Below are 27,551 nucleotides of genomic sequence, written 5' to 3'. Positions count from 1 at the left end.
TTTTGAACTCTTCTATTTACATGCATTTTGATGTTGACAATTCTATCTTATTAATTTTAAATATTTGCATAGCACCTACCTTACAATCTCAGAGAACATTCACTGGATAAATGAATAAATACATAAATAAATTGTCATCTAAAGTATAGAACAGTGATTTAAGCACTCTTGGTGGAGATGTAACTGTGTCCTTTGAGTGGAGATAAGATCCTTATCTTATCTTATCCTTATAAGATAAGATCCTATCTTATCCTTATCTCTACGGATCAAAAGTCATGTCAAAATAAATCTAGTGAATAAATGAATAATTTTTCGATACCTTGAGATTTTATGTTAGGTTATTTTAATATCTACCTTTATAGAATTCTATTGGCAAACAATATTTATTATGTACTAATCTCAATCTCTTAAAATTTATCTGTCATTAAACTTTCTACCTACCAAAAGAGGAACTGTCAAAAACTCTTTACAATGATAACTTCCAATAATAAATTCATACTCTCTCAAAGCAACTGCTCTGAAGAGGTCATTCACTGGGTTTTCTAAGTCCTCACGTAACTTTTTTTTTAAAGATTTATTTATGCATACAAGAACTGGGGTGCAGGGGCCTCCCCAGTGGCACAGCGGTTGAGCACTGGGTTGCGAAGCTGCCTGCAGCCTCTGCAGCGCCAGTTCGATCCCTGGCCACCAGGCGAGGGTCCCACATGGCGCGCAGACCTCTCCTGCCGCCCGCTGCTCCCCTCAGCAGTGTATTTTGGTCCTTCTGCCTGCTCTGCTCCCTGCTCTGGCTCTGGTGAATTCTCTCACCCTCCTGCGCCTCTGACTGTACCCAATGCTTGTATAAATAAATAAATAAATCTTAAAAAAAAAAAAAAGAACTTGGGTGCAAGCCAGAGATGTGGGGGGTGAGAGGATTCACCAGAGATAGAGCGGAGGAACAGAACAGGTGGATTGAATGATATACACTGCTGAGGTGGAGCAGCAGGTGAGTCAGGAGAGGTCTGCTGCGCCATGTGGGTAACTCCCTGGCCGGCCAGGGATCCAACTCATGCTGCAGAGGCTGTGGATTGCTTCATAGTGCGGTGCTTAACCCCTTGCGCCACCAGGGAGGCCCATCTGACATAACTTTGAAAGAGCTGGGCCATAACTTTACATGGTCGTAACTCTTATGTCAAAACATACTGAATAGCTTCCTTTGACCATTGATCAAACCAATGACTTAAGAAAATTACAGAGAAATAAAGTGGAAATATGTTAGTTCAAATAATATTTGTGAGGTCTTAGATGACGTGTACAGGCTAGTCATATTAGTATAAATTTAAAGAGCAATTTTGGAGTAATCCTTCTTTAGAATAGTTGCAGGCACAGAACTATAAAATGGATTTCTTGAGAATTTTACTTACCTCTTTCTTTCCTCCAGTATGAGATATTTATGTCAAGTTGGGAAGAGTAAGCTAACTTCTCCTTTGACATTTAGTCAGAAAAATAACAACAATGAATTAACTTTAAATTGCTTTTGACCTGTAGATAACAGGCAAAAAGGAGGATTTAATCAAAGAATCTAATATTTAATTACAAAAATTTGGATAACAATCTGAAAGCATAACACTTGGACTGAAAAGTCAGTTTTAAGCTATTTTAAAATAATTAAACATACACAACACCTTCTTTAGGCAGTTGGAAAAATCCTTTGGTTCAGAAAAATGAATTTTCTGCTTGATGTTTATAAGTCTGCTTTTGACTGAATATGAATTCAGTTTAGGCGTTAGCCTTAGACAAATAGGCCCACCAGTCATTCACCAACGGTGGCAAAAAACTGTCTCTTTAAATAATCTTACCATCCAAGTACAATATTTTAAATGGCTTTTCATTTCATGTAGTGGTGAGTACTTTTTCAGAAAATCTATGCAAAATAAAAAGACCTGTATAGAGACTTTGGTAAAAGTGAGGACCACCTAGATATGTGCACTTATCTCTGACCCAGGTAGAATTTGCTGCAAGAAGCACTTAACTCAGGATGCATTACGGGCCTAGCTGTAGCAAAGTGAATGCGGAAATATTTCACACTCTCTTTACCTCACCCAAGTTACCTGTGCATCTAAAGCAGCTATCTTGGATGTGTGCAATAAAAGGGGAGACGATAACAGTCTTTCCTGAGAAGATAATACTTTTCCTGTTTGCTTGATTCTAATATCTAATAGATAATATTCTGCCCTGTTATTTTTAAAGTTTCAATGAAAATGAGATTTTAATTTTTAACTTAGAACAAAACAATTTAAAAGTTCCTTAACTAACAACAGATGTAAGATTTTTTTCCCTGATACTTTAAAATATTTTGTGACCCCTTTCCATGTTAGTGGTTAAGACAGCGTAGAGCCAGTTTTTATCTTTAAATCTGAGGAGTGAGGCAGAGATATTTTAAAGTGATTACTAGTAAATATATTATCATTTGGCTAACAGTATAAAGATTCATTCTAAAATGAAAAGGATTTTGTCAGACCTCTACTAATGAAATTCCATCTACAAAATTAGAAATCAGAATTTCTTATTCCAGGTCCTCTAGGCTCTCAATTTTACTTAGAGGTATGGTTAGTCTCACTGCACAGAAACTGCCAAGTTTGGTCTTATTATTAAGAAAGGTACTGAGGTGGGGGCCTCCCTGATGGTGCAAGGGGTTAAGACACAACCTATGAAGCTATCTGCAGCCACTGCAGCAGAGTTCGATCCCTGGCCAGGGAGCTACCCACATGGCACAGCAGACCTCTCCTGACTCTCCCACTGCTCCCCTCAGCAGTGTATTTCAGTCAGTCTGCCTGTTCTGTTCCCCACTCTGTCTCTGGTGGATTCTCTCACTTCCTGCACCTCTGGCCTGTACCCCAGTTCTTATATGCATAAATAAATAAATCTTAAAAAAAAAAAGGTACTGAGAAAATCATGTTAGGAGACAAATTTCTCATCAACCCATTTTTCACTTTGTTAAAGACATCAATTCTATGGCAAAATGTTAAGACTTAGGACATTGTAGTTGATTCCTAGGACACAAATAACTACCATAAACTTTGTGTCTTAAAACAAGAAATGTGTCCTCTCACCACCCTAGAAAGTGGAAGTCCAAAGTTGTTTCAGGATGGCATAGTCCCTCTGGAGTCCTAGTGAACAAGCTTTCCTTCTCTCTCTAGCTGAGTAGTTCCTGGCAATCCTTGACTTGAAACTGCATTGGTCCCGTCCCTGCTCCATCTTCACAGAGCATTTATCCCTGTGTCTCTCTGTGTCTTCTCATCTTCATGTAAAGATAATAGTCATTTGACTTAGGGCCCAACCTAATCCTATATGATCACATCTGAATTCTTACCTTGGTTAATCTGCAAAGACCTTATTCCAAAGAGGAATCCACTTGACTTCTATAATAAAGTACCACACACTAAATGTCTTATAATTAACCAAAATTTATTTTTCACAGCTTTGGAGGCTGTAATTCTAAGATCAGTGTGCCAGCATGGTTGGGTTCTGGTAAGGGCTTGCAGACTGCCATCTTCTTATGTGTCTTCACATGGTGTAGGGCAGAGCAAAGAATACAAGCTTTCTGGTAATTCTTAAGAGGACATTTATGCCATTAATGGGGTGCTATCTTATAACTTCCTCTAATCCAGAGTACTTCACAAAGGCCCCGCATCCTCTTACCATTCCACTGGGGGATAGAGTTTCAACATATGAACTTCACCTTCTGAAGTTCTGGGTAGAAATGAGTTTTTGGGAACAATACTAAGATCACTATAGATATTACATCAAATTATATTTTAATAACATATAATTGTAATCATCAATTTATCAAAAAACTGCAAGTGTCAGTTGACACATCAGAGGCCAACAGAGATTCTCCAGATCTTGTCTTGCTCAAAAATGGGTTTCCAATTGGATGTCATAAAGATAGGTCTTCTTTATAGCTAAAAAATACTAGTAGTTTTTTTGGTTTGTGTTATTTGTTAGTTGTAATGGTGTTGAACTTCTTGGTTCACTGGGATGTGGAAGGACTCAAGCTAGAGATAGAAGGTTTCAGATTATTTGTGGGAATATCTATTCTGCCTGACATAGGGTAACTCTTTCCTCATGTAGCTTCTTTTACCATTTTATGGTACTTTCACCACTGGAAAAAAAGAACCTAGCAAATGTAAGATTAGTAATTTTATTTTTTTATTGGGAGAAAAACCATGACACTACTGGCTAAAATTGAGTGTGAAGACACTGAAGGAATTTATTTGTCAGTACCATTGAGGATACTGAGGTGTGACTTGCTTTGTTCCAAACACTAGAGCTCAGTGTTAGGGACTCCTTATGTCATTAAGCTGTTTCCAGCAGGTACCCAGCAGGGTTCTGAGAAGAGCTCAGAGATGGACAATGAGGTCAGCTCAGCTCCCTGCTGGTCTCAAGGAGCAAAACTTTCATTTCCTTGTCCAGGGTAACATTTTTCACTCAAGTTCCTCCCTGCCATTAAAAACTGAGACTAGCTGGCCATGGTTTTTAAATCTTTAAAAATGTCTTCGCTGAGTCATTGGCATTAGGTGTTGGCATCTGACAACCAAGAATCAAAAGGGCAGTCAGTCTCAACAAGAGTCAGACTTTAGTCAAACATGCTATTTTGAAGTTAGACTTGTTTAAATATCAACATTCATTTGTGATTCTTTTAACTCTATTTCAAACTATATCATCTCAGATCATAAAAATTCAGTCAAATTAAACATTACAAACTTATGGGTGTGTAGTAGCATTTGAGCAGTAGTTGGGATGTGTTAGTAACAGAATCACTAGAAAAGCTGTCTATCTGAAAGAATGGAATTTCAGATGTGAGTGACGGAAGGTAGGGTGTCAAGGCTTTTTGAGTCCTATAATCAGGACTCTAAGATATTTTTATATAAAATAGAGAGCTTCAGTTCAGCTTTTCTTTTGAACATAACCTCTGTTCATTTCTTTCAGTTCTTTGTTTCAACACCAGTTTTCAGCTATGATGCCATTTCATACTACAAAATATTTAGCGACAAGGATGGCTACAAACATATTCACTATATCAAAGACACTGTGGTACGTTCCTTCCAAGATTTATCTCCTCAAAGATCATTCACTTGAGGTTGCTCAAATAACGCTCAACTTCACACAACATAATGTTTGTCTTTTTATAGGAAAATGCTATTCAAATTACAAGTGGCAAGTGGGAGGCCATAAATATATTCAGAGTAACACAGGATTCGCTGTAAGTATTACATGAAGCACGCTGCACCATTCAGGTTTTAATTGGCACTGATGGATGTCCAAATGGTACTACACCACCTCTCTTAGTTAGGAACATTTTTGTCACTTCCTCTATAGTTTAGTTGAGACAGATTTTTATTAAGATTGCATGTTGTTTAATAACTAATCAAGATGATTTGAATAGAATGTTTAGCAAATGGTCTTCTCTGTTCTCATACTTAGTAATTATACAACAAGCATAGTTTGTCTAAAAAACAATGAGCCATGAGAAAACTTCAAAAATCCATTTAGGATAATCTCTAGATACAGAAATTCCTTTGTGGTGACTCACTGTTGTATAAGTTTAAGATTATCTATAACAGTTATCATTTATTGAACAATACTATGTAACATATACTGTGACATAGAAATGATTATACCCATTTTAAAGATAAGAAAACTGATACTCGGAAATTTAACTAACGTGGCCAAGGCCACATAGTGGCAGAACTATGACTTAAACCTAGAACACATTAAACTATTACTAACCAACATGGGATTTATTTCTTCTAGTCCTTTCCTTTTAGGTCATAATGAACACTAACTAAATTATCTTAAAATAATCACTTGTGATAAAACTTCTCTAATCATGAATTAATGATTCCTTTTCCTCACTTTTAATAAAGATAAATCAAAGGGTAGAGTAGAACCCTCTCACCACTCATTATATGCCTGCCACTAGCTGGGATTCTGGGAGCAAATAAGGCAAGATCATAGTTCAGGCTCACTGGATAAAAACTGATTACCAATTCATGGAATTCTTTGAATATTCAGCAAAGAAAATTGGACATTTCATGGAACAGTCATTAAAATCACCAGTGTAAAAGGAGTGGCAAGGTTTAAAAAAAGAGAGGGGAGATGATTCAGACATAATGTATTTAGGCAATAAAGGAAAACTGAATGCAGGAAAACTCATCTATGGTCATATCTAGTCTGGGGGTGAAAGAGGCTTGAACAAGAATACTGGCTATGAAATATGGACTCTTCAAGGCAAAACGATACCCCCTTTTTATGCATCCTTAGCATTTGGCACAATGCCTAGCAAAGAGCTGGAGTTCAATAAATATTGAATAAGAAGGGTAGATAGATGGTAAAGACAGATGGAGGCTGAACAGGACTGATGAATTAGTGACTTTGAGGGAAAAGGAAAGGGAAAGAGGAAAAGTGGACTCTGTAGCAAGTGTTATATATGAAGACTATTGTGAAAACTTAGACATAACAAGAGAACTGCCAGGAGTTGTTTGGAAAAAATTAATGGGTGATTTGAGAGGATTTAGTAAAGACAAATAAAAGTGATGACTAAAGTATAAGTCGTTAGTAAAGGCATGGAAAAGATGCTGGTTTAGAAGAAAATTTAACACTAGGAGTGAGTTGTATTCTGCTACCTTGTCCTTCATGTGTGGGTGAGTGGGTGTGTGTGTGTGTGTGTGTGTGTGTGTGTGTGTGTAGCAAGGTTTTAATGACAGTGAGGACATAAAAATATCTAGACTGTTGAATAGTCTTAAGAATTGAAATAATGGTAAATGACCAAATTTAGGTGGTTCCAAGTATTTTTAACACCTATTATTACTATTATAATTATTATTATTATTATTATTATTATGAGAGAGACTGAAAGAGAAACAGAGAGAGAGAAATACAGAGAGAGCGAGAGAAAGAAAAAGAGAGAGAGAGAAACTGACTTTGTGATATTTAGATGAATTCACTGAGGAGTGAAAATCATGTAGCTAAAATTGGATTTCCCACTTCATGGCTATATTAAGACAGGTTAGAACTGGGACCTGGGTACTTAAGTAACAAATATGTTCTCTTGTGACTTGTTTTGCATCTGGGTAAATTGGCATGGCTTTTTGTGTGGTATCCCAGTGTGGATGAGTTTCCTGATTTATAGCAAACGTATCTACTGTCAGGGATTCTGTAAAACAAATTCAAAACATGTTCAGAATCACAGACAAAATTAAATAATATAGTATAGAGAAACCCACAAACTGTTATTAATCTTTCAAAAGGAAAGGGAATATCCAGATTATTTTTGTGTGGCTCATAATTAATGAATTAAGCATTTAAATATAGTGTACCTAATTGTAAAAAGAGTACTCAGCATAGTATAATCTTTCTCTGGTGATTTGAAAGTCAGAGTAGGTAACCAAAATTCAGTGTTATGAACACAGTAAAACATACAGATAAGTCCCAACTAATAGTTTTATTAAATGAGAGTTGGATTATATTGTTTACTATATTGGTATTAGTACTAACAATTCTATCACCATTTACTCATAAATATTTAATAATTTCTGAATATATTTTCAGGTTTTATTCTAGCAATGAATTTGAAGGCTACCCTGGAAGAAGGAATATTTACAGGTAATTTATGTCAATTCATTCTGCTCCTTTCATAGATTGCTATTTGAATAAAAAACCATCAAGGAACTCAGAAGATATAGAATATTATTTAAAAGCCTGAAATGGAGTAAGCAAAGTTGGTAAAGGGGGTCAATTTTATGGTATTAGATGGAAACCACTTTTAGTGATGATCATAATGTAGTATATACACATGAGATTATAAAGCTGTATACTTGAAACAAAAAAAAATGAGCAAAGAAAAGCAAATTTTTAGATTATGAGAATAAAATGGTGATCACTAGAGGGGATGGGGGTAGAGGTGGACAAATCAGGTAAAAAGAGTCAGTTGGAAGGTAAAGGATGGAAAGTAGATTTTGGTGGATATATCTATATAGATGTCAAAGTATAATGCTCTATATCTGAAATCTGCATAATGTTGTGATCCAATGTTACTTCAATAAAAAAAAGTAAATTCTGAAATATAATAAAACTTATTAAGTTAAAACATTCAGAGAATGTTGTATACCATATCACTATAAAAAATATATACACCAAATATTAATCAACTCAAAAGGTTTTGCTTTCAAAAAGAAAAAAAAAACTAGAAACTCTAATGCTGCTATAAACATGATTCTAAATACTTCTACTTCATTTAAAGGTAATTGAGGACAAGCTTTCACTTAACACATATATATTAAGTACTATCGTGTATCAGGTATTTTATTTATTACCATTATGTTTGGTTTCTTTTAATATGGTTCAATTTGGCTTAAACCTATCATGCTTAGAAGCAATTCATCTCTGCTCCTAAATTTGTCAAAATTCAGTTCTGCAGTCCCCTTGCTGATTGGAATATCACCCTCAACAGCCCCTTCTATGTGGAAAAAAAGCAATAGTTACCATGGACTGGTAGTTTACTATATAGGCCGCACACTTTCTCTTCTTTACATATATATAATTTCATTTAATCCCCACAACTCTACAAGTCTGTGATGTTGTTGGAGTCAAAATTTGTACCTATACCCATGCTGACCTTCACCCCTTCTTGTTAACTGCTTTCCTACTATTTCTAAGATCACACCAAAATATGAACATGAACCATAACTGAGGAAATAAGAAAATTTCCCTCTGCAGCATTAATCTGTTCCCTCCTGGATCATGGCTCCTTCTCTGTTGGAGAGAATCCCTCTCTCTGGCACCAGCGATGTCTCCGTCCACTCTCCACTATGCCCAGGGCAAGGTCAGGGGTGGGTAGCTGCAGAAAGAGCACAACAGTGGCCACTGGTAACCCTACGAGCCACAGGAGCCTCTGCTCCTGCCTCATCCTGGCACAACCACCTAGTCTGTCCTCAATGAGATTCTGATTTCTGAGAGTTTGGGGTAAGGTCTGGGAGTCTGTCTGTTAAAGCCAATCTCCCCACTCAGAAACCACACTGAGGGCGCAATCCATGTGGTAAGTGCAGTTGGCTAGTGTAGAGGGAGCATCGCAGACCCCAAATTTCCTGCCAAAAGGAATGAAAGGCACAGGAGGCACTTAAAATCATGGTTTCCTCTTTCTAATTTGCCAAATATTAATTTCCCCTTCCAGATATATGTAAGAACAGACACTGCTTTTTTGATGACACTGCCATATTTCCCTACTATATTCTGCCAAGGGAGTACAATAGATAACGGGAGATGAGGAACTCTGCATTCCCAAACACTTTATAAAGTGGTGGTCCCAAAGAAACCAGGGAGGGCTCCTCTTTCTCAGTTTGCCACCTGTTAGGGTAAAGACGGATCAAAACTCAAGTCACATCAAAATACTGTGATTCCCCTTTCCTTTAAAAGATATTGGCAACAGAAAAATAAAGTGGGTTTGATGTTAATGTGCAAATTAGTCATTTTACATGGAGTATCACATTTCAATAGATACAATCTTAAAATTTCAGCTGAGTTTTCTTTTCATTTTCCTCTAGAATTAGCATTGGAAGCTATCCTCCACGCAAGAAGTGCATTACTTGCTATCTAAGGAAAGAAAGGTGCCAGTATTACACAGCAAGTTTCAGCGACTACACCAAGTACTATGCACTCATCTGCTATGGTAGGTAATGGACCTAATACAAATTCCACCTCTTTGCCGTCACTGTCATCCCCTTCTTCACTGCCATCTGATCACTCCTTAGCTACAGATCATTAGACACTTGTTTTACATGAGGATCTTATCTATGTTATCTTATCTAATGTTTATGGAAAAATGACAGGAAGATAGGAAGACACTATTATCCCCACTGTTTTGCAGTGGAGGAAACTGAGAGTAACTTACAAGAAGTCCCTGCTACTGGTCAGCATCATAGTCAGGATGGGAGTAAGGGTGTGTTGACTGTAAATGCCAAGCTCTTATCCACCAAGTGCCTCAGCACTAGGATTTGTACGCAAACACCATCCACCTGCTATCTACAGCAGGATTCAAACAATCCCATAAAAAGACATGTTGTCTGGTGAAATGGTTGTTGCCCTTTGGTCCCATTTACCCAGAAATGTCAGTCTTCTACAGCCAGAGGAAGAATAATGACCTAGAAATCTGAGTTCCTTCCCTTGGAGGCCAGTAATTCTTTGAGTTGTAATTTCAATTGGGATGGAAAATAAACTTTATCACCTAGTATGTCCTTTCTGAGCTTTGAAAACATGGTAAGATATTCATTCAAATATAAAAAATAAATCATAGGTTATAAAATATACTAAATGTTTCCTGGTGGTTTAGGCCATGTGTACATTTAGTGAATAATTTCTATCCAAATGCTTAACATTTTATCTATATCTTGGTCTTATGGCAAAAAAAGACATAGGATAGGTCAGGCAATTGGTAGATTGATAAGGTACTGTTAAGGTCTTGGTAGTAATCATGGAGATTTAGAAAGCTGACTTGGGAAATATCTACTTCTCCACTTCCTATCTTCCCCACAGCTAGTCCCTGAGTTTCCCTGGAGGGACAGAAAACAGAGGGAGTTATTTCAAAATGTATGCCACTCTCCTGTTTGTGGTGTTAGCTCTTCATGTGGTATGGGGATCTCAGAGAACAGACGGGAACTTTGACTGATTGAGACCTCTGCTCAGTTGCAGAGGACCCCAGAAGAAATGTCATATTTATTTACCAGAAGAAATGTCACCCTGGCATGCCTACCCCTCAGTCCAAATACTGGGCCCCAGATCCTGAGCTTTGTGGGAAAGAATAAGTATTTTAACCCAAAGGCCCCCTTCAAGATGGCGTGAGATGTCAGTCTGACATAACACTTTCACAAAATATTCGGTCAGTGGCATCTTTGAAAATTCAAGAAACTGTTGTTAAAGGCCATATGTGTTGATTGTGTTTATGGCATTTATTGGTATACATTAAATGTCCCTCATAAATTATGTGCAACATTTTTCAACCCAAGACATATTTATGAAACATTATTAAAAGCTTACATGCCAGTCTCATGCTGCCATTGGACTAACTATACTGAGTTATTTATTGGTCCCTCTCTCTCCCACCTGATGGCAGACAATAATTTATTTTAATAAAATAAAATCTTTATATTCATAAAGCTAACAATGGTTGAAGCATAATGACATTGAATGCTTGCTGAAAGAACATAGGTGCTAGAGAAGATCAGAGCATGGCTGCCTTTTGCAAAGTCTCCTCCAAATTCATTTTGATGGTGATATATTTACTGATCAAGACATGAGTGATGCCATACTTAACTACACTTTTATATGCATTTTGATTTGGGCAGTGTTTTTTTTTAAAAGCTTTTAAAAGTACATTTTGAAATCTCCCTCCCACTTGTATCATTTTGTCTTCTTACTTTCTACTTGAACCTAAGTGCCCACTGGAAAGATAAAGAATCCAAAACTAAGCTCTCATCAAAAGTTGGTGGAAGAGTCCTTTCTAGAACTTGAATCCCCTGACTTTTCCACACTCACTCTTCCTAGGCAGTATGGTAATTTCCCATTTAGCAAAAAATATACTGTGTGGGAAGCATCACATCGTCTGGTGTTTTTGAAGCTCCAGCAAAATGAGTCACTGCACCATCATAGGAAAAACCTTGAAATCTTTCACTTTAGGACTAAGAGTAAAGCCTCATTATGTAACTTTAAACTCTTCAAGAGAGGTGGTGAGTAAATCCCAGGTAATAGAATTAAAATAGGTAAAATTGTATTCAGGATGTTGATGGAACAAAAACAATGCGATTCTTATGCCATTGGGACCACACTTTCAGGCACTGAGTCAAGGACGAGTGGTCATTAGTTTGTTTCATATTTTGAGCAATAAAAGATAAGTCAGTTTTCAGTTCTGGGACTACATACCCTTACATTCTGGACAAAAATATAAATGTATTTGTCCCTTTTAATAACTTTGAAGAAAAATTGACAAAATGAAAATATTTAAAATTAAATACTATAATTTCCTGGGATCCTATACAAAAGAACTCCTGGTTTTTCAGGATACCTGATAAATAATAATATCTCTTTTCCTTACTCCCAAGCTAAACTGAGGAGTAAGGAAGGCAATCACAGCATTTCCTGTATTAGCTATAAAGGTTAGTTAGAAGATGTGGCTAATGTGTGTGGGTTCCTACTAGGACACCTCAGAATTACAATTATTCACACAAATATGAAACTAACTGAACAGCCAGGGGCATCCCCCAGGGGGCCTGGCACCTTCACACTTAATATCACACAGATGTTAAAGCATGCTCTGTGCCGTCAGAAAAATGCAGGGAGAACAAGATGGAAGAAGGAGCTACTTCTACTTCTTCACAGCAGTCACCAAAAATAAAAAAAATCATTCTGACTCTGCTTCCTTGGTGCTCAGGGTTCTACTTGAATGATGCTCCCTCCATATAGAAACTTCAGGAATGCCATCCCCATGTTTGTTGCTTCTAACTCGAGCCTGTCTGAACAAATGTAGCCTTTAAAAGTATATTTCCAGGTATTAGTTTATTCTATAGTTCAAGTAAATGGTAGGTAACTAATGTTAAATTATTTGTAGATCTTGTTAAAATGGCCAGGTTCTACACGGAGAAACTGTGCTCTGTTTTGAAATGTGTAGTGGACCCTGGTATATTACCCAGATCCCCACATCCTCCTTTCAGGACTGAATCATTTACTTCGCCAGCTGCCCAGGATGCTGGGGCCACATCGAGTGACCAATGGCATCCCAGCCTAGACAGCTTAGAGTTCCCCCTGGGGAGGCTCTGGCTGAGATCTGCCTGCTCTTCCCTTTCCTCCCTTGCCCATGGGAATATTTCTGCCCCACACAACTCCTCCTGGTATATTTCCTGGAGAATGTTACCTGCCATAACATATATAAACAGGTAACACATTCCGTGTAAACTTTCTTCTGCATGTATTCATTGCATTCAAAATAAAACAATGCTGGATTCTGCCCACCAAAATAAAGTGAACATTCAACTAAAAACCAGATTGAAAATATAACCTGGGTCCTGGTGAAGGTTATTTGATAATAAAGACACAGCTAAAACTGCCCACCCAGCAGGACATCTTCTCAGAGGCTCCTAGCACTGCAGCTTCTGGGTCATTCAAGTAATGACATCCTAACTAGTCAGGTTCCTCCTTGGAAAAGTGCACAGGCAGCTCTGCTTTCATATCCTGTCTTTGCTGGGTTTCTGATTGTGTATGATCTTCAAATGCAACTTTAAAAAAGTGGTATTTTGGGCCTCCCCGGTGGCGCAGCAGTTGAGTGCTGGGTTGCGAAGCTGCCCGCGGCCTCTGCAGCGCTGGTTCGATCCCCGGCTGCTCCCCGGCCACTGGAGGAGGGTCCCACATGGCACACAGACCTCTCCTGCCGCCTGCTGCTCCCTTCAGCAGTGTACCTCGGTCCTTCTGCCTGCTCTGCTCCCCGCTCTGGCTCTGGTGAATTCTCTCACCCTCCTGCGCTTTTGACTGTACCCAGTGCTTGTATAAATAAATAAATCTTAAAAAAAAAAAAGTAGTATTTCTCTCTGGGAAAGAAAGTAGTTGCAGAACTAAAAGATATACTTAAGCTTGATATTAGTCATAAACTATCACCAATTCTTGTTGAAAATGACTGTTATTTTTAAAGTAAGCCATGTTTTTGTTTGGATCTCACTTACAGGCCCAGGTCTCCCCATTTCTACCCTTCACGATGGCCGCACAGATCAAGGTAATTTCTCTTGTAAGCTGTTGCCTTTGACAAAGAAATCATGAGCTCCTACTGACACCACATTAAAGGAAGCAAGACAGTATCCCTATACAAACAAGGGGAACTGTGATGGAATCCTCTTATCATGGAGCTTATTAGTCTTTTAGTCAAAGCGGAGTGTATGAAATGTAATAATTACTTGCAGTAACCTGGCATAAAGCAGATGGGCTGATAATCCTATCAGAGGGATTCCTCCTATCTTCCCCAATCAGCCTTATAAAAAGCACAGAAGAAAACTCAGGTATTTAGCTCAACTCCCTCCCAAAGAAGAATGTCTATTTTTCAGTAACATCCGAAAGCTGAAGAAAAATTCCAGACACAACTGTAGTTCAAAGCAAAGGGTAACTGTCATGCTAGCTCTTTTGTTTTAACAGCTACATCACATGGTTGCCATGTATGAATGCCTTGAAATTAGGAGACTCTTCCCATTTTCAGTTGCTACCTAGAGTGTCCTCCTCCATCTCGTATTTGTGATATTAGTTCCACGTAGTTCACAGCTTAAAGATAAACATTTTTGCTCTCAACAGTTATCCAAGTGTATAATTAGATCCACTTCCTGCTGTTGTCCATAATCTTTTGATTTACTGTTAGACAACATTATAGAGTTAAAGTTGATGGAGACTGGGGACAGCAAGGGACTTCAGCACTTACGCTGTGATGGTTCCTGGACAGCTTTGGTGACAAGTCAGGGCACTGCTTTGGGATTAGTTTGACTGCCACCTTAATATGGTCCAAGTGTAGGTGAAAGTGAAGTAATGAGAAAAAATAGAGTCATTTCAGGAGCTCAGGACAGGAGAGGCATTGTAATAACAGGACTGTGAAGTTACTTCATTTTGAAGTGTTGCTTTTTTTTAACATTGTGTCTAATGATGAAATATTTTTAAGAATAACATTGTGCTTTTCATTTTGGTTCATCTCAACTTCAGTGAGAGAACTTTTAAAACATTACTACTTTTAAATTTGTAAGTATTTTAATGGAAATCATCTATAAAAGGCTCATTTTATCATTACTACAAATAAAGATCAACTTTCCTTTTTCCAAACTTTTCTTTCTTACTATTCATGTATATTTCTGCCAGGTACCAATTTCAGTACTGCTTACAAAGCTTTGTTACTTTACCCAATATCTACAAAAATAGGTCAGTCTCCTTGCACTCTCATATACATGACATGCATTTATATGCTAACTTGTGAGATGCAGTTCTTTTAGAATGCCAGCCTGCAATGATAAACTTGCCCAATGATAAAATTCTTCAGTGTCAAATTCAGTAGTTCTTAGGTTGGGTTAGGGAATCTGTATATCTAGTAAACACCTAGGTAAGTTTGGGAGTTGCTTTTTAGACCAGATATTGTTTTTTGCTTATTTGTAGCTTTTTTTGCCCATTTTTAATTGTATTTACTGCAAACAGTCTTCACTGAACAAGTGTTTCTTGAACACCTACCGCTGTAGCCAGGTGCTGTGCTGGGTACTAGATTGTTTAAATGAACAGATACTGGGTTAGACGTGGTCTGTGTCCTCAAGACTATTGATAAATGGAGATGCAAACTGTCTGTCCATGAGCTGTTACAATATAGTAGGGCAAAGTTTTAAGATAGAGACACAAAGTATGAAAGCCCAGAGGCAGGCATATCATCTGGTATGTAGTTAGGACATGTGGTCTCCTTTAATTATGGCTACACTGCCCTGGAGACTCATAAATATGAAGGAGGGATTGGTGATGCTTGCATGTCTGGTTCATCAGGCAGACTGATATGGATGCTTTTCACTGAAAGAGAGGATTCACTGGGGAGAAAATGTTCTTGGAGAAATGATGATTTTTTGTTGTTGTTGTTGAGTTTGGGGTACTGATGGGATGTCCAAATGAAGCTGTCTCAGTGTATGATGTTGTTTTGGATCTGGGTGTTCGAGAATCAGTTTAGACTGAAGATGATATTCAAGAAGTAATTTGTTTTTGTTGTGTTTGCTGTTGCTGTCATTTAGTTATTTTATGGATATGCATATTATTTAATTGAGTTACAGTGTATTACATCATTAGATAAGTTTCAGGGATGCATCTTTGTGAATTAACATGTGTACCTATTGCTTTAAGTTCTTTGCTAAAATCCAATTCTATCCTTCACCATACTATTGGCCCCTTTTTCCTGACTTACCCATGTCCCCTTCTGTTCTGGAACCACTGTTAGTCCAAAAGTGATCTGCTTAATTGTTTTCCCTATGTACCACATATGCATGAAATCACACAGTGCTTGTCTATGGAATACCTGGTTACTAAGGTCAAGGGAGGGGATGAGATGGCACAGTGGGAAAATGAGAGTTCTGGGAGTAATGGAAGAGTGAACCTGGAATAAAACATCAACATGAGAAATAGAAAGAGAAAGATCTGTTTATACAGGAGACTGAGAGGGGGCAAAAGAAAGATGACTTTGAGACTACAGTGTCAGGGAAACAGGGGAGGAGAGGATGTCAAGAAATCTGTGTCAACTGCTGAAGAGAGTGAAGCGAGACCTGCTCCAAGTTGATGAATCAAGAGGGAGATTCACATGATCTTAGAGCAGTTTCAGTGGAGCAGTGAAAGCAGAAGCCAGGCTGAGGCAAAAAGAGATGGAATTTTCAAAGAACTGACCAGAAAAGGAAAAAAGTGGAAAAGTAGCTGAAAGGATTGATTGGTTGCATTCTTTTAACTAAATTTTTTTTTGCAACACTTTATCTATTTTAGGGGTAGAAGCTGATACAGAGATTTGATTTTGTTTTTGAAAGATGGCAAACATTAGAGTGTGGTTAAATGCTAATGGAAGATATTAGACCAATAGTGGTTGCAGACCTAAAGGAAGTCCCCAAGAAGTTGGGAAAAGTGGAGCCCACAGGCAGGTGAAGGGATTCATTGTTTGCATTGCAATGAGACAGAATGAAGAAACTGCTGTGCAATCATATAAAAACTTGTAGACATTGCAGAAAACAGTGAAATGGCTTCATTTTGCTGCAAAGGTCTTTGAAAAATAACAAATAGTACTTGAACCAGATGATAAGGAAACCCACAGGAGTTGGCATTTGACATCAAGGGCCTAGTTGAGGCTCAAATTGCTTAGGTTACAACATGCGCTCATTAAAATGACCCAGATGATTGAATAACCTCATTTATCACCTTTTTTCACAGACTCTTCCCATAATTTGATTAATGAAAACTATGCCATACTTCATATATCATATTTAATGATTTAAACAAAAATCTCACATATGACCCATCATTCATACCATTTGATTCCATCATAATAAAGACTCCACAACATAGAAAGAGCACACACTACACATTACTAGGTACTGAGTACACTGGGAACTGTGTATACAATGTGGAGTAAAAGAAGGCAGAAGTTACAGTCTGCATGTTGCACTCGTTGCCAGGTTACAGACTTTTAATGCAAAGTCCCATAGAAAAGCCCAATTGCCCCCTCTCGCCTGTGCTCACAGCCCTCTGAAATTCCATTTTGCAAAATGGGGTTGGAATGGCCCACTTTCCAGCCACAAAAATGCAGCCCTACACTGTAGAGTCATTAAAAATTAAATTTGGCATTTTCAGTACATTATGAATCAAAAAATTTCCACAGCTAGAAACAGAATGGGGAAGGAGTCAAACCAACCAGGCACACAGGCAACACATATGTATCATCTCCACTTTTCAGTACCTGTTGGCAAGATGATACAGATATTAAGAAATAAATAAATGAGGCAGCCGCTCTGCGTGTTCACGCCACATAGCATTCCCTTGGTCCATGGCAGTTCCCATGCAGAAGCCACAGTTCCCATGCAGGAGCCAGCTCTTCATTGTCTTTAGAACTGTGTGTTGGTGGTTTTATTTTTTTTTGGGGGGGGTTAAATTTTAAGATACCACAAGTGTCTTTCTGCTGATGGATTATCCAAAGTTAAAATAAAATTTATTATGTATCTTATACAACTCATACCAAAACATCTATATTTGTTCTAAGATTAAATATAACATGTTGGAGCAAAATGCCATGAGTATATGAAAACTGAGAGTTACAAGCAAAGTGGTTTGGCAAACTTAGTGTAGTTATAAGTACTCCTCCAGCTCCTTATCTTCAAGGACAACTTTTAAAAAGGCACAAAACAAGAAGTCCACAGGATGTCTTTTGTAGAAATCGCCATTACTCAGATGTCATCCAAATCCTCTTTCAAAATATAAAGCTACAAACTCCACATAGCATATGAAAGTCTAAGTTTTCTCTAGAAGATGCCTTGTGTCAATCCCCACTCACTATAAAGAAGACAAAAAACCTTCTATTGCCAGGAGCCCATTTGTATATACCGCCAGTCTGCAGCATCAGGGATCAATGGATTTGTTCAGTTTCAAAGATTAAAGTGCAAAATATAACCAGACTCAATTATAAACAGCAGTATTTCAGATCTTTTAAGGAGAAAGACAAAAAGAGATCATAGTGTGTATATATGGTTGTTTTAATAAGATATATGAATGACTACCTTGAAAGAGAGGATTCAAAGGAAATGGGGATAGTAGGAATTTACCTGAAAAGACCATCCTATATTAATCAAGTATAATGGGAAAAGGTTAAGAAGCAAATTGGTATAAAAATCACAGAAACAATATTTCATTTTTCAGTTTGAAAATTTACAAGCTTTGTAACTATACAATTATTCTAAACTTGAGGTTTCAACAAATATAGATTTTACTTCTACTACTTTTTTTTTTAGTACATGATAAAAGAGATGTCAACTACTCTGTCAGGTCATGGCTTTGTATTGAAAAAGCAAAGTGATAGATGGGGCATAATGGTTGAGTAGACAGTGTTGCTTCTGTGATTCAGCTCTAAATGTGTTTAAGTGCCTTAGAATAAGTTGAGGAGAAAATGATGTACTTCATAAGGTCATACCTCCTTTAAAAGCTGGATTAAAATGTGCTTTTTAATATGAAACTCCTTAATTACTAAACAGTTGCAGGTGCTTCAGGCCTATGGAATTTTAAGGAGGAATTTTCTTATGGAAATGCTGTTAATTAAAAATGAACATTTCTTTTTTTAAAGAAATTAAAATCCTGGAGGAAAACAAGGAATTGGAAAATGCCTTGAAAAATATCCAGCTGCCAAAAGAGGAAATTCAGAAACTTGAAGTGGATGAAATTAGTAAGCTCTTTTAAAGACTTCCCATTTATAGACGTGAATCTGAACTCTTATCTTGCTTTTGAAAATATAGAGGGTTAAATGGTATAGTCCAAATTCTAGAAAATGACAGAATCTTCATTAAAATAATTTTATGAATATCTTTACTATATTTGTGAATAGGGTTAAACCTGTACTTTCCATAGTTTTTTTTTTAACACTGACATTTAAAAAAAAAAGAACTTACCTAATTTTAATTTTGGAATGCATGTTTCTAGGACAAATAACTATTTAATAGTTCTAGTCATTTGTAAATTAGACAAAATATGTAATAAGAATCAATTAAATATATTCTCAGTTTCTAATAATTTAATAGATGTGCACTTATTTTGTGGTGTATATTCTATGAGCATTGTAGAATGAGAATTTCCTCCTTTTTTTTTTTTAAAGCTTTATGGTACAAGATGATTCTTCCTCCACAATTTGACAGATCAAAGAAGTATCCCTTGCTAATTCAAGTGTATGTAATATTTTTCTTTGGTGTAAAAACTATTTACTGAAAATATGTTGGATTAAATACACATTTATGAGATAGAATGAACCATTCTCCTTGGTAACAGTTCCTATTGATGCTGTTTTTATATATTCCTCAACTAATCAGAGTAAATAAAATATGGCTATTTAAAATAGATTGAGGAAGTTTTGAGGTTTTAGATGGACTTGCTTGAATTTGCTGTGTTGAATTTCGTTTATATGGCAAATTGCCGAATGTGTCAAAATACCTTTGAGATAGAGAAATTACAGCCAAAAAAATATTGTAAATCATCTTAACATCTTATGTAATTGAGTTAGAAATGAAATAAGGGAATGGAATACATTTAGTGGAATCACACCCAAAATCAGTGCTGACCTACACACAATTTGCTTAAAACACCATGCATTTTTTTTAGTATATCTTATGCCTGCTTTTAGCAAGTGGCAGGTGGCAGAAATGACGAAAAACCCACACATATTCCTTGAAATGCCAACCCTAGATGTATCCGTTTTGGGGAATAGGAGAGATTGTGTCCCAAAACAACTTCCTTGTAGCAAACCTCTGGGAAAAGCCTGGTCCGTTCTTGATTATGAGCCAGTTTTAATGCCATTGTTATTGAAATATTATCACACAAATGTACTGTGAAACAGGAAGGAAATTCCTGGCCATGATGGGAATTTGAGTTTTAAAAGGAATCAGATTTTTTTTTTTTTTAATTTTAGGTATGGTGGTCCATGCAGTCAGAGTGTAAGGTCTGTGTTCACTATTAGTTGGATATCTTACCTTGCAAGTAAGGAAGGGATAGTCGTTGCCTTGGTGGATGGCCGAGGAACAGCTTTCCAAGGGGATAAACTCCTGTATGCGGTGTATCGAAAGCTGGGTGTGTATGAAGTTGACGACCAGATCACAGCTGTCAGGTGAGCACCTTCTCCTTCGAACACAAGTAACATCCAACAAAGGTCACGCAGTCACTATTGTGTTTCTCCATTTTTAATGACTTCAAATTTTTTTGTCTTTTTCTAACTTGGTCTAAAACTATCAATCTTAAGGGGATATTTTTATCCAAATTTGAAAAAAAATAATGCAAGGAAGAAAGCTAATAAATGTATAGAAAATTATTTATAGTGTTAAATGACAAATGTCCTCTTTTAATATTCTTTCATTTATATATTTATGATTTATTTTATTTATTCATGCATACAAGAACTGGGGTATAGGCCAAAGGCATGGGGTGGGTGGGGTGAGAGGATTCACCAGAGACCAACTAGGGAGCAGAACAGGGGGTCTACTGAAATACACTGAGGGGAGCAGTGGGCAGGACAGGAGAGGTCTGCTGTGCCATGTGGATTAGCTCCCTGGTTGGGAATGGAACTCATGCCTCAATGGCTGCCAATAGCTTCAAAGCACTGAGACTTTAACCCCTGCACCACCAGAGAGGTCCTCCTTTCATTTATTAACATGACTCACAACCAAGCAATAAAATATGCAAAGTTACTGATGTTGGTCTGCAGAAAACAAAACACCTGAATTTGCTTAAGCATTGTGAATCCTACCACATAGATGTACTATGTGCTTTTAGAAGTTAGTAATTCATTTGTGATTAAACTAGCTGTGAGTTTGGCTCTGGTAGTGTAAAAGTGTTTGCCTACCATCACTTAACAAAAAAGAAATAATTTTCCATAATAGAAATTACATTATGAAATATTTAAACAAAGATTCATAATTTGAATTCTGCCCAACTAATTCTCAACCACGATCTATGATGACTCCACTATCTTATTTTGAAACAAAAAGAATAGAGTCACCTAATCTGTTGCTTATTTGGAAATACTATACAAGGTTCTTCTGGAGATTTCTTCATAGTTGTTGAGTTTCTGTATTCATAGTGTAAGTAAGTAAAGTTGGAAATAGTTTGTAAACCTAAAAGCTAACATAGGCTAATACATTCACAGTCATGGACACATATGCACACAAAACAATCAAAGCTTTAACACTCTTTAGCAGCAAAGACCAATTTAGAAATTCATTAGTAGATTTCTTTTATCATCTTAATGTCACTAATAGTTATTGATTTCAATGTAGTATATACAGCACAGATTGTATTAAACAGCTAGGAGTTAGGCCCAGACACTTTTCTGTATTTTTGTCTGTAATCAAAGCAGAAGAATTTTGACTCACAAGTAATTATTTTTAAAAATAGAAAAGTAATCATAACCCACATGTTTTCCATTTTTTCCATCCTGTGAACAGTAATATGTGCACACTTACACAAAATATTCTATTAGAAATAGTTTATTTAAATAAAACCTGAAAAACTAGTGTGTTGATTATTAAATAACACTCAATATTATTAAATAACTCTTAATATAACATTCAGTGTTCACATCTACTTTCTAGGAGGATTAATCATGGTTTCTGATCCATATTTTTGGCCTTTCCACTCTAAACTTGTTTGGAAAAGTCTTCTGCTTGACAGAGGGACAGAGACTTATGAGACAATTAAAAGCAGAGCATATAACTTCTTAATATGTTCCTTAGATGGAATGAAAATCTAAATCTGAAACCCATGTGTAGACCTTAATGCAAACTGCTGTTTCTCATGTTCAACATATAGGACACAAAGCCACAAATACTACCAATTTTCACTATAGCTTAAATGTCTTTGGCATTTAGGTTTGAAGATAGATCCAGAGGTGGTAACTGGCTATCTTTACCTTCTCTGAGTCACTTTTAGGATGGAATCTGAAGACTTCCTGCTGTAAAACAGGATTATGTTCACTCATTTACTCAGCCATCCAACAACAGGTCTATACATGCCATAGCAATATACTCTATAAACTGGTGCGACTTACGATTTCTACTTTCAATGCACTAACAATCTTTGTAAGTGAGTAAGTCACCTGCCCTGTGAAGGGACAGCATTGCTATTAGACAGCACTTAAAGTATACATCTTTGGGCATGCCCAGTAGGAACAAGGAGAGACTTGTGACCCATGCAAAGCCCGTATGAAATGGTGGAGATGCTGGTTGAAACTGCCCTGGTCTTTGCTTCAAACCGTTATTCTGCAAAAGTGATAGGAAAACCTTGGAATCTGATGTTTTAAGAAAACAAAAGCTAGATAGGATAGATTTATAATGATCATCCTGGGAATAATTCAATAACATGTCTCCCTAAGGAGTGTTTTAGTACTCAGACACTAAATGTTTTACCTGGGGAAATGAGATTATAATCTCTCTATGGAAGCCCTCCAATTTCACTCAAGAATGAAATTGGTCCGTTTGAATCTCATGAACTACAATCCAGCTAAATTTTCTACATATCAAAAGAAAATCATATGAACATATTTGGAAATAAAAAAAAAAATGCTAGTTAGGGGGGCCTCCCTGGTGGTGCAGGTGGTTGAGTGCAGTGCTGTGAAGCTGTCCACAGCCTCTGCAGTACCAGTTCAATCCCCGCCAGGCCGTGGGGCAACCCACATGGCGTGGCAGACCTCTCCTGTCTTGCCTGATGCTCCTCAGCAGTGTATTTCATCAGCCTGCCTGTTTTGTTCCCCGCTCTGTCTCTGGTGAATCCTCTCACCATCCCGCACAGCTGGCCTGTACCCCGGTTCTTGTATAAATAAATAAATCTTTTTTAAAAAATGCTAGTTAGGGTCAATAAATAGATTCAAACAAAGCAGAGCAGGAAAGAAAAAAAAAAGTAAAATAACCTTATAACTCTTATCTATAAAAAAGAGAATTCTTACCAGGACATGCTGGCAAGGACAAAAGCATAAGAGAAACTGGGATCTGCTTTCTTCAGACTTCTTGCAAAAGGTCATATGTGAGGCCTATAAAACTTCAGTAGTTATGGGGCCAGCTTTGTGTATTCAGGGTATATGTGGCCTTTTTGACAATTTTTCCATCTTATATAACTGGGTTAGTGATATGGACAAATTCAATCAGTAAAAAAATACCATGCCATACTATTAGAGTGTCAATAAGGATATTTCCAAAATAAGAAACTAATTGATCACTAAGATTCTAAACTGACCTTTGTTCTAGTACCATTTTTATGAGAAAGACTGGTAAGTTCATTCCAGTCTCCAAAGTTAAAAAACATACTTATCCTTTCTTGCTAACATATTGTTGATTTAGCCACATTATCAACAGTATTTCTGTAAATCAACCTTCTGAAAGTGCTTCATAACTTGGAGGTAAATTTTATGCAGCCATGTTGGTCTCAACAAGCTCCTAGATTACCTAGCTAACCTTTAACCTAGTCCTGCCACATTAAGTGTTAATGTTTTATTTCCATGTTAACTATTGCACTATCATTTCCTGTAAATGTCATCCTTTCAGAATAAACCTAGGAAGGGAGTTGTTAAGAATTTCCTGTTCTGATGTATCACCTGTTATTTACTTTTACCCCAGATGTAATTGCTAGCTTGTAGGAGATCATAAAATCACGATTGATTTTTATGGCTCAGAACTGTCTTCAAGCCCTAGTGACAAGATTTTTTTTACAAGGAAAGGGAAGTTTCTCTTCTTTATTTGGTTTTGGAAGTTTATGGAAGAATTGCCAAAGTGCCACAGTTTGCTACACATTTTCTCTGCTTTATCCTGAGCAGCATCCGCCCAGGTAGCAACTTTCCCTTTGCTACTGCATTTCTTCCCTGTAGACAACTTGGTGTCCCTCAGAATCAGTGTCGGGTAAGCTGTGACTGACGGGGCTTCTTCCCATCTGTTTGTCTCGGGCACTTGCCCAACTACTCTGTGCATCTGAAACGTGCATGTTGAATCGATGCAATGAGCAAAATGATTGCTGTGAAATCCTTTTTAAGGAACACCACTATTTAACTAATGAAAATCACTCCCTCCTACTTCCAGAAAATGAGAAAGGGCAGTTATGGAGCGAAAGGAAACCAAGAATATTGTAATTTTTCTGGGGTCACGTTTGTCTCTCCTTTGGTCTCACCTCACTCCTACCCATCACTATTGCATCCAGACCTCTGCAGTGAGTCATCCAGTTGCTTCTGTATATCGCTGCTTCTGTGTTCTGAGATTTTCTTGAAGTTCAGTTAAACCACTTTCAAAATAAATCAAAATTGCTCTAGAACACCAGCTCTCTAGGGCACATTGTATAAATTAGCCAGAAAAAACACATACCAATATTGCAAGTCACATTTCTGATGGCTGCCCCTGTCTATTTAGGTTGATCTTCAGCATGAAGGTCTAAATCTTAAGGATTCATTTTCAATAGAGTTTCCCATTGGGGACTCTTCTGTGATGGAGTTTGAATGAATCATTTTCATATCCTAAATGTAACATAAAATTATCATGCTATAATAAATTGAGGGTACCTAGTATGAAACGAGAGAGGAAATACAAAATATTTCTCAAATATGATGAAAATGAGAGGGTGGTTAACATTAACCCCTAAGCAAACAAGGTCTAAGACATGAACAAAACTTAAAACACCAACAACAAAACTTCTTCCCAAAGCTGGGGTTTTGGAAATTTGTTCATAGCTGTGGGGGTTTTACTTCTTATGTTTTTACCAACCTGTCTGGTGACCTCTCTCAGTCCCAAGTTACTCCCCCAACATAGTTAGGCTACGAGGCCTTGTGCCCCTGGACGTTCTGCTCAAAAGATGTCCAGTAGAGTCTAGAGGATTCTTTGATCCTTGCAGCAAGCATGATAATATTCTTTTAATTATTTGTAAATGCAGCCTTTTTCTGCATGTGTTTAAACAAAGAAAATGTAGCGTTTCTATTAAATCTTTGGATTAAATATGCTTGTGTAATGAAGTAAATGTCATGTGTACACACTTAAAATTCTAAAAATTTGTTTCTTTTACTTTAGAAAATTCATAGAAATGGGTTTCATTGATGAAAAAAGAATAGCCATATGGGGCTGGGTGAGTTGTTTTATATGTTTTACGCCTGTTATTCAGTTCAGCAATCATCATTTTCTAAAGTGTTCGTTTATAAGGTTTCTCTTGAAATGTTAATGTTGCAACATAATTTAATCTGTCAGTGGAAACAGTCAATTTGGATAATCTGGCTTCAAAGTGGTGGCTTTAAGTGCTTGTTCCTTTTTTTCAATCACTTAGTTTCTTTTCTGTATCACAAATCAACTCATAATTGACACGTTTTTACTTAATTTTTGGTACTAGATTATAACATCTGACCTGAGCCATAGTCATCAGAGATTTAATTTCTTTTATAATTTTAATGTGTAGCTTTTATTTTGTATTTCATTTTATGAAAGGCTAAACTGAAATTTGGTTTTATAGGAAATTTCACACTCTAAATTCCCTACTATATAGTCTAGCCCTGTCATATCTTGGGTGTGCTCAACATTTTCTTTTTTTGTAAAAAAAGTTCTTCCACCATGTTGAATATACATTTGCTCTAACTTGAGAGAAGTATTACTTAGTTTCCTAGTGGTAGGTCATGGAGATAATTTCCCATTTTGAAAAGTTGTGCAGGTTTTTCAAATATACATTAAAAGGGAGTGACAAAACTTTTCAGTCATGGGCAATGAAGTCACTGGAAAGTTTAGAGAAATATTGGAAGGAATTTAAATTTTCTGATTATAAATTATGATAATTACTCTTCAAAGAAGATTTCCCCGTTTCACTTTTTGGTCTAAATTTGTACATTTGCAAGTCAATTTGCAGCCGTTCGTGCTCGGGTTGTTTTTCTTGGCTGTTTTCTCTGAGAGCGGCCTGCACATGATGGAGGGAATGAAACCCAATATTGATGGGAATCTGCAGGATTGGGCTCAACAACGCTCAGCTCAGTGACCAGATGAAGATCTATTGTGAATTTGTGGAAAGTTGTCGCTTCAAGCCATTTGGTTCTTCTTAAAACTATCAAATGTTAAGTATCTAAACAGAATGCATTTCAAATGGGTGGAAATAAATGTGTTATTTTTATAGTGAAATATTTCACTATAAGACCTTTCCTACCATATATTTTTATCAAGTTTCCTAAAGGAAATCCTTGAGTCAAATATCAAACTGAAAAGTTACATGTAGTCATTAATATTTCTCTTAAAAGAATTATATTTTACTGCATTCTTTGAAACATCCATAGAGTGAGCAATTTTATCTCATTTCCAGAACATTCTGGGTATTAGTCTAAGAGATCTAAGTGGAAAGATTTAAGGAGACCATTCCTCACCCAAAACTATGTCCACATCAGCCTAAGAAATTCTTATATATGTGCAAATGCTTCTGAAAGCAATAGAATATTAGGTCCCCTTTATGACATATTTTCCAATGTGATGGTGATTATGAGGTCGATCTTGAGAGTATGTGCAAGAAAAGAAGAAAGAAATGGACTGCCAATGGATATATTGAGCATCCCCTCAATCAATAGGAGGACCCAAAGGTGGAAAAATACCTTAATATTCTGCTTATTTTTTGGCATTTTAACCATTCTTTGGTTAAAAGCCAATCCATATTTATTAATCCATCCATCTGATCATTGATTCATTCATCCTTTCATAAATGCAGAAAATTTTTATTGGATCTTAAATAAGTCATATACTAGCTTCTTTAGAGAATGAAAAGAGGGGCATGTTCTAGCCCTGGTTTTCTTGGGTAGAAAACAGAGAGCAAAAAGCAATTGCTCAGCAATGCTTCAATTGTTGGAAGAAATGGAATTTGTAGACAACACCTAGGAGAGTGGTTAATTCTGGCTGAAAAAGCTAAGGGGTGATTGAGAAATTGGCAAATAGGCCAGTCCAGGCAGAGTGAAGACAACATGAGCCCATGCTGAGGTAACAGAGCTTAGTGCGCATGGAGAATCTGAAGTGGCCAGTAATGCCTGAAATGTCAGAAGTCTAAGGTGTATGGTCAAGATGATACAGGAAAGGAATCTGGACAGGTAGATAGCCAGGTAATATGTTTTTTGGGTCACATAAAGGAGAGTAGGTCTTATCCATGACTCTGTGACATCTTTTCTTATCTTTCTATGTATCTATGATCATTATACTCCATTCATACTTTAAGTGTAGGCAATTCTCCGGCCTTCATGCTCATTGTTCTTCACTTCCTTGAGG

General features: G+C 36.9%; 1 protein-coding gene across 4 annotated transcripts in view; it reads left to right on the top strand.

The window, feature by feature from the left end:
• The window catches only part of FAP (fibroblast activation protein alpha), a 79,969-nt gene that overhangs the window by 34,103 nt on the left and 18,315 nt on the right, over positions 1-27,551 (top strand). For all 4 annotated transcript variants that reach the window (XM_054699786.1, XM_054699787.1, XM_054699785.1 and 1 more), the window contains 9 exons: positions 4,972-5,076; positions 5,175-5,245; positions 7,594-7,647; positions 9,585-9,709; positions 13,748-13,795; positions 18,890-18,988; positions 19,415-19,484; positions 20,222-20,416; positions 25,344-25,398. In XM_054699786.1, the coding sequence (XP_054555761.1) occupies positions 4,972-5,076; positions 5,175-5,245; positions 7,594-7,647; positions 9,585-9,709; positions 13,748-13,795; positions 18,890-18,988; positions 19,415-19,484; positions 20,222-20,416; positions 25,344-25,398 (822 nt within the window). The remainder of the gene's footprint in view (positions 1-4,971; positions 5,077-5,174; positions 5,246-7,593; positions 7,648-9,584; positions 9,710-13,747; positions 13,796-18,889; positions 18,989-19,414; positions 19,485-20,221; positions 20,417-25,343; positions 25,399-27,551) is intronic.

This window comes from Talpa occidentalis, unplaced genomic scaffold (assembly GCF_014898055.3).
Source record: "Talpa occidentalis isolate TD23 unplaced genomic scaffold, MPIMG_talOcc4v2.1 talOcc4.3, whole genome shotgun sequence".
NCBI classification, from domain to species: domain Eukaryota; kingdom Metazoa; phylum Chordata; class Mammalia; order Eulipotyphla; family Talpidae; genus Talpa; species Talpa occidentalis.
This window is presented reverse-complemented; position numbering and strand designations above follow the sequence as displayed.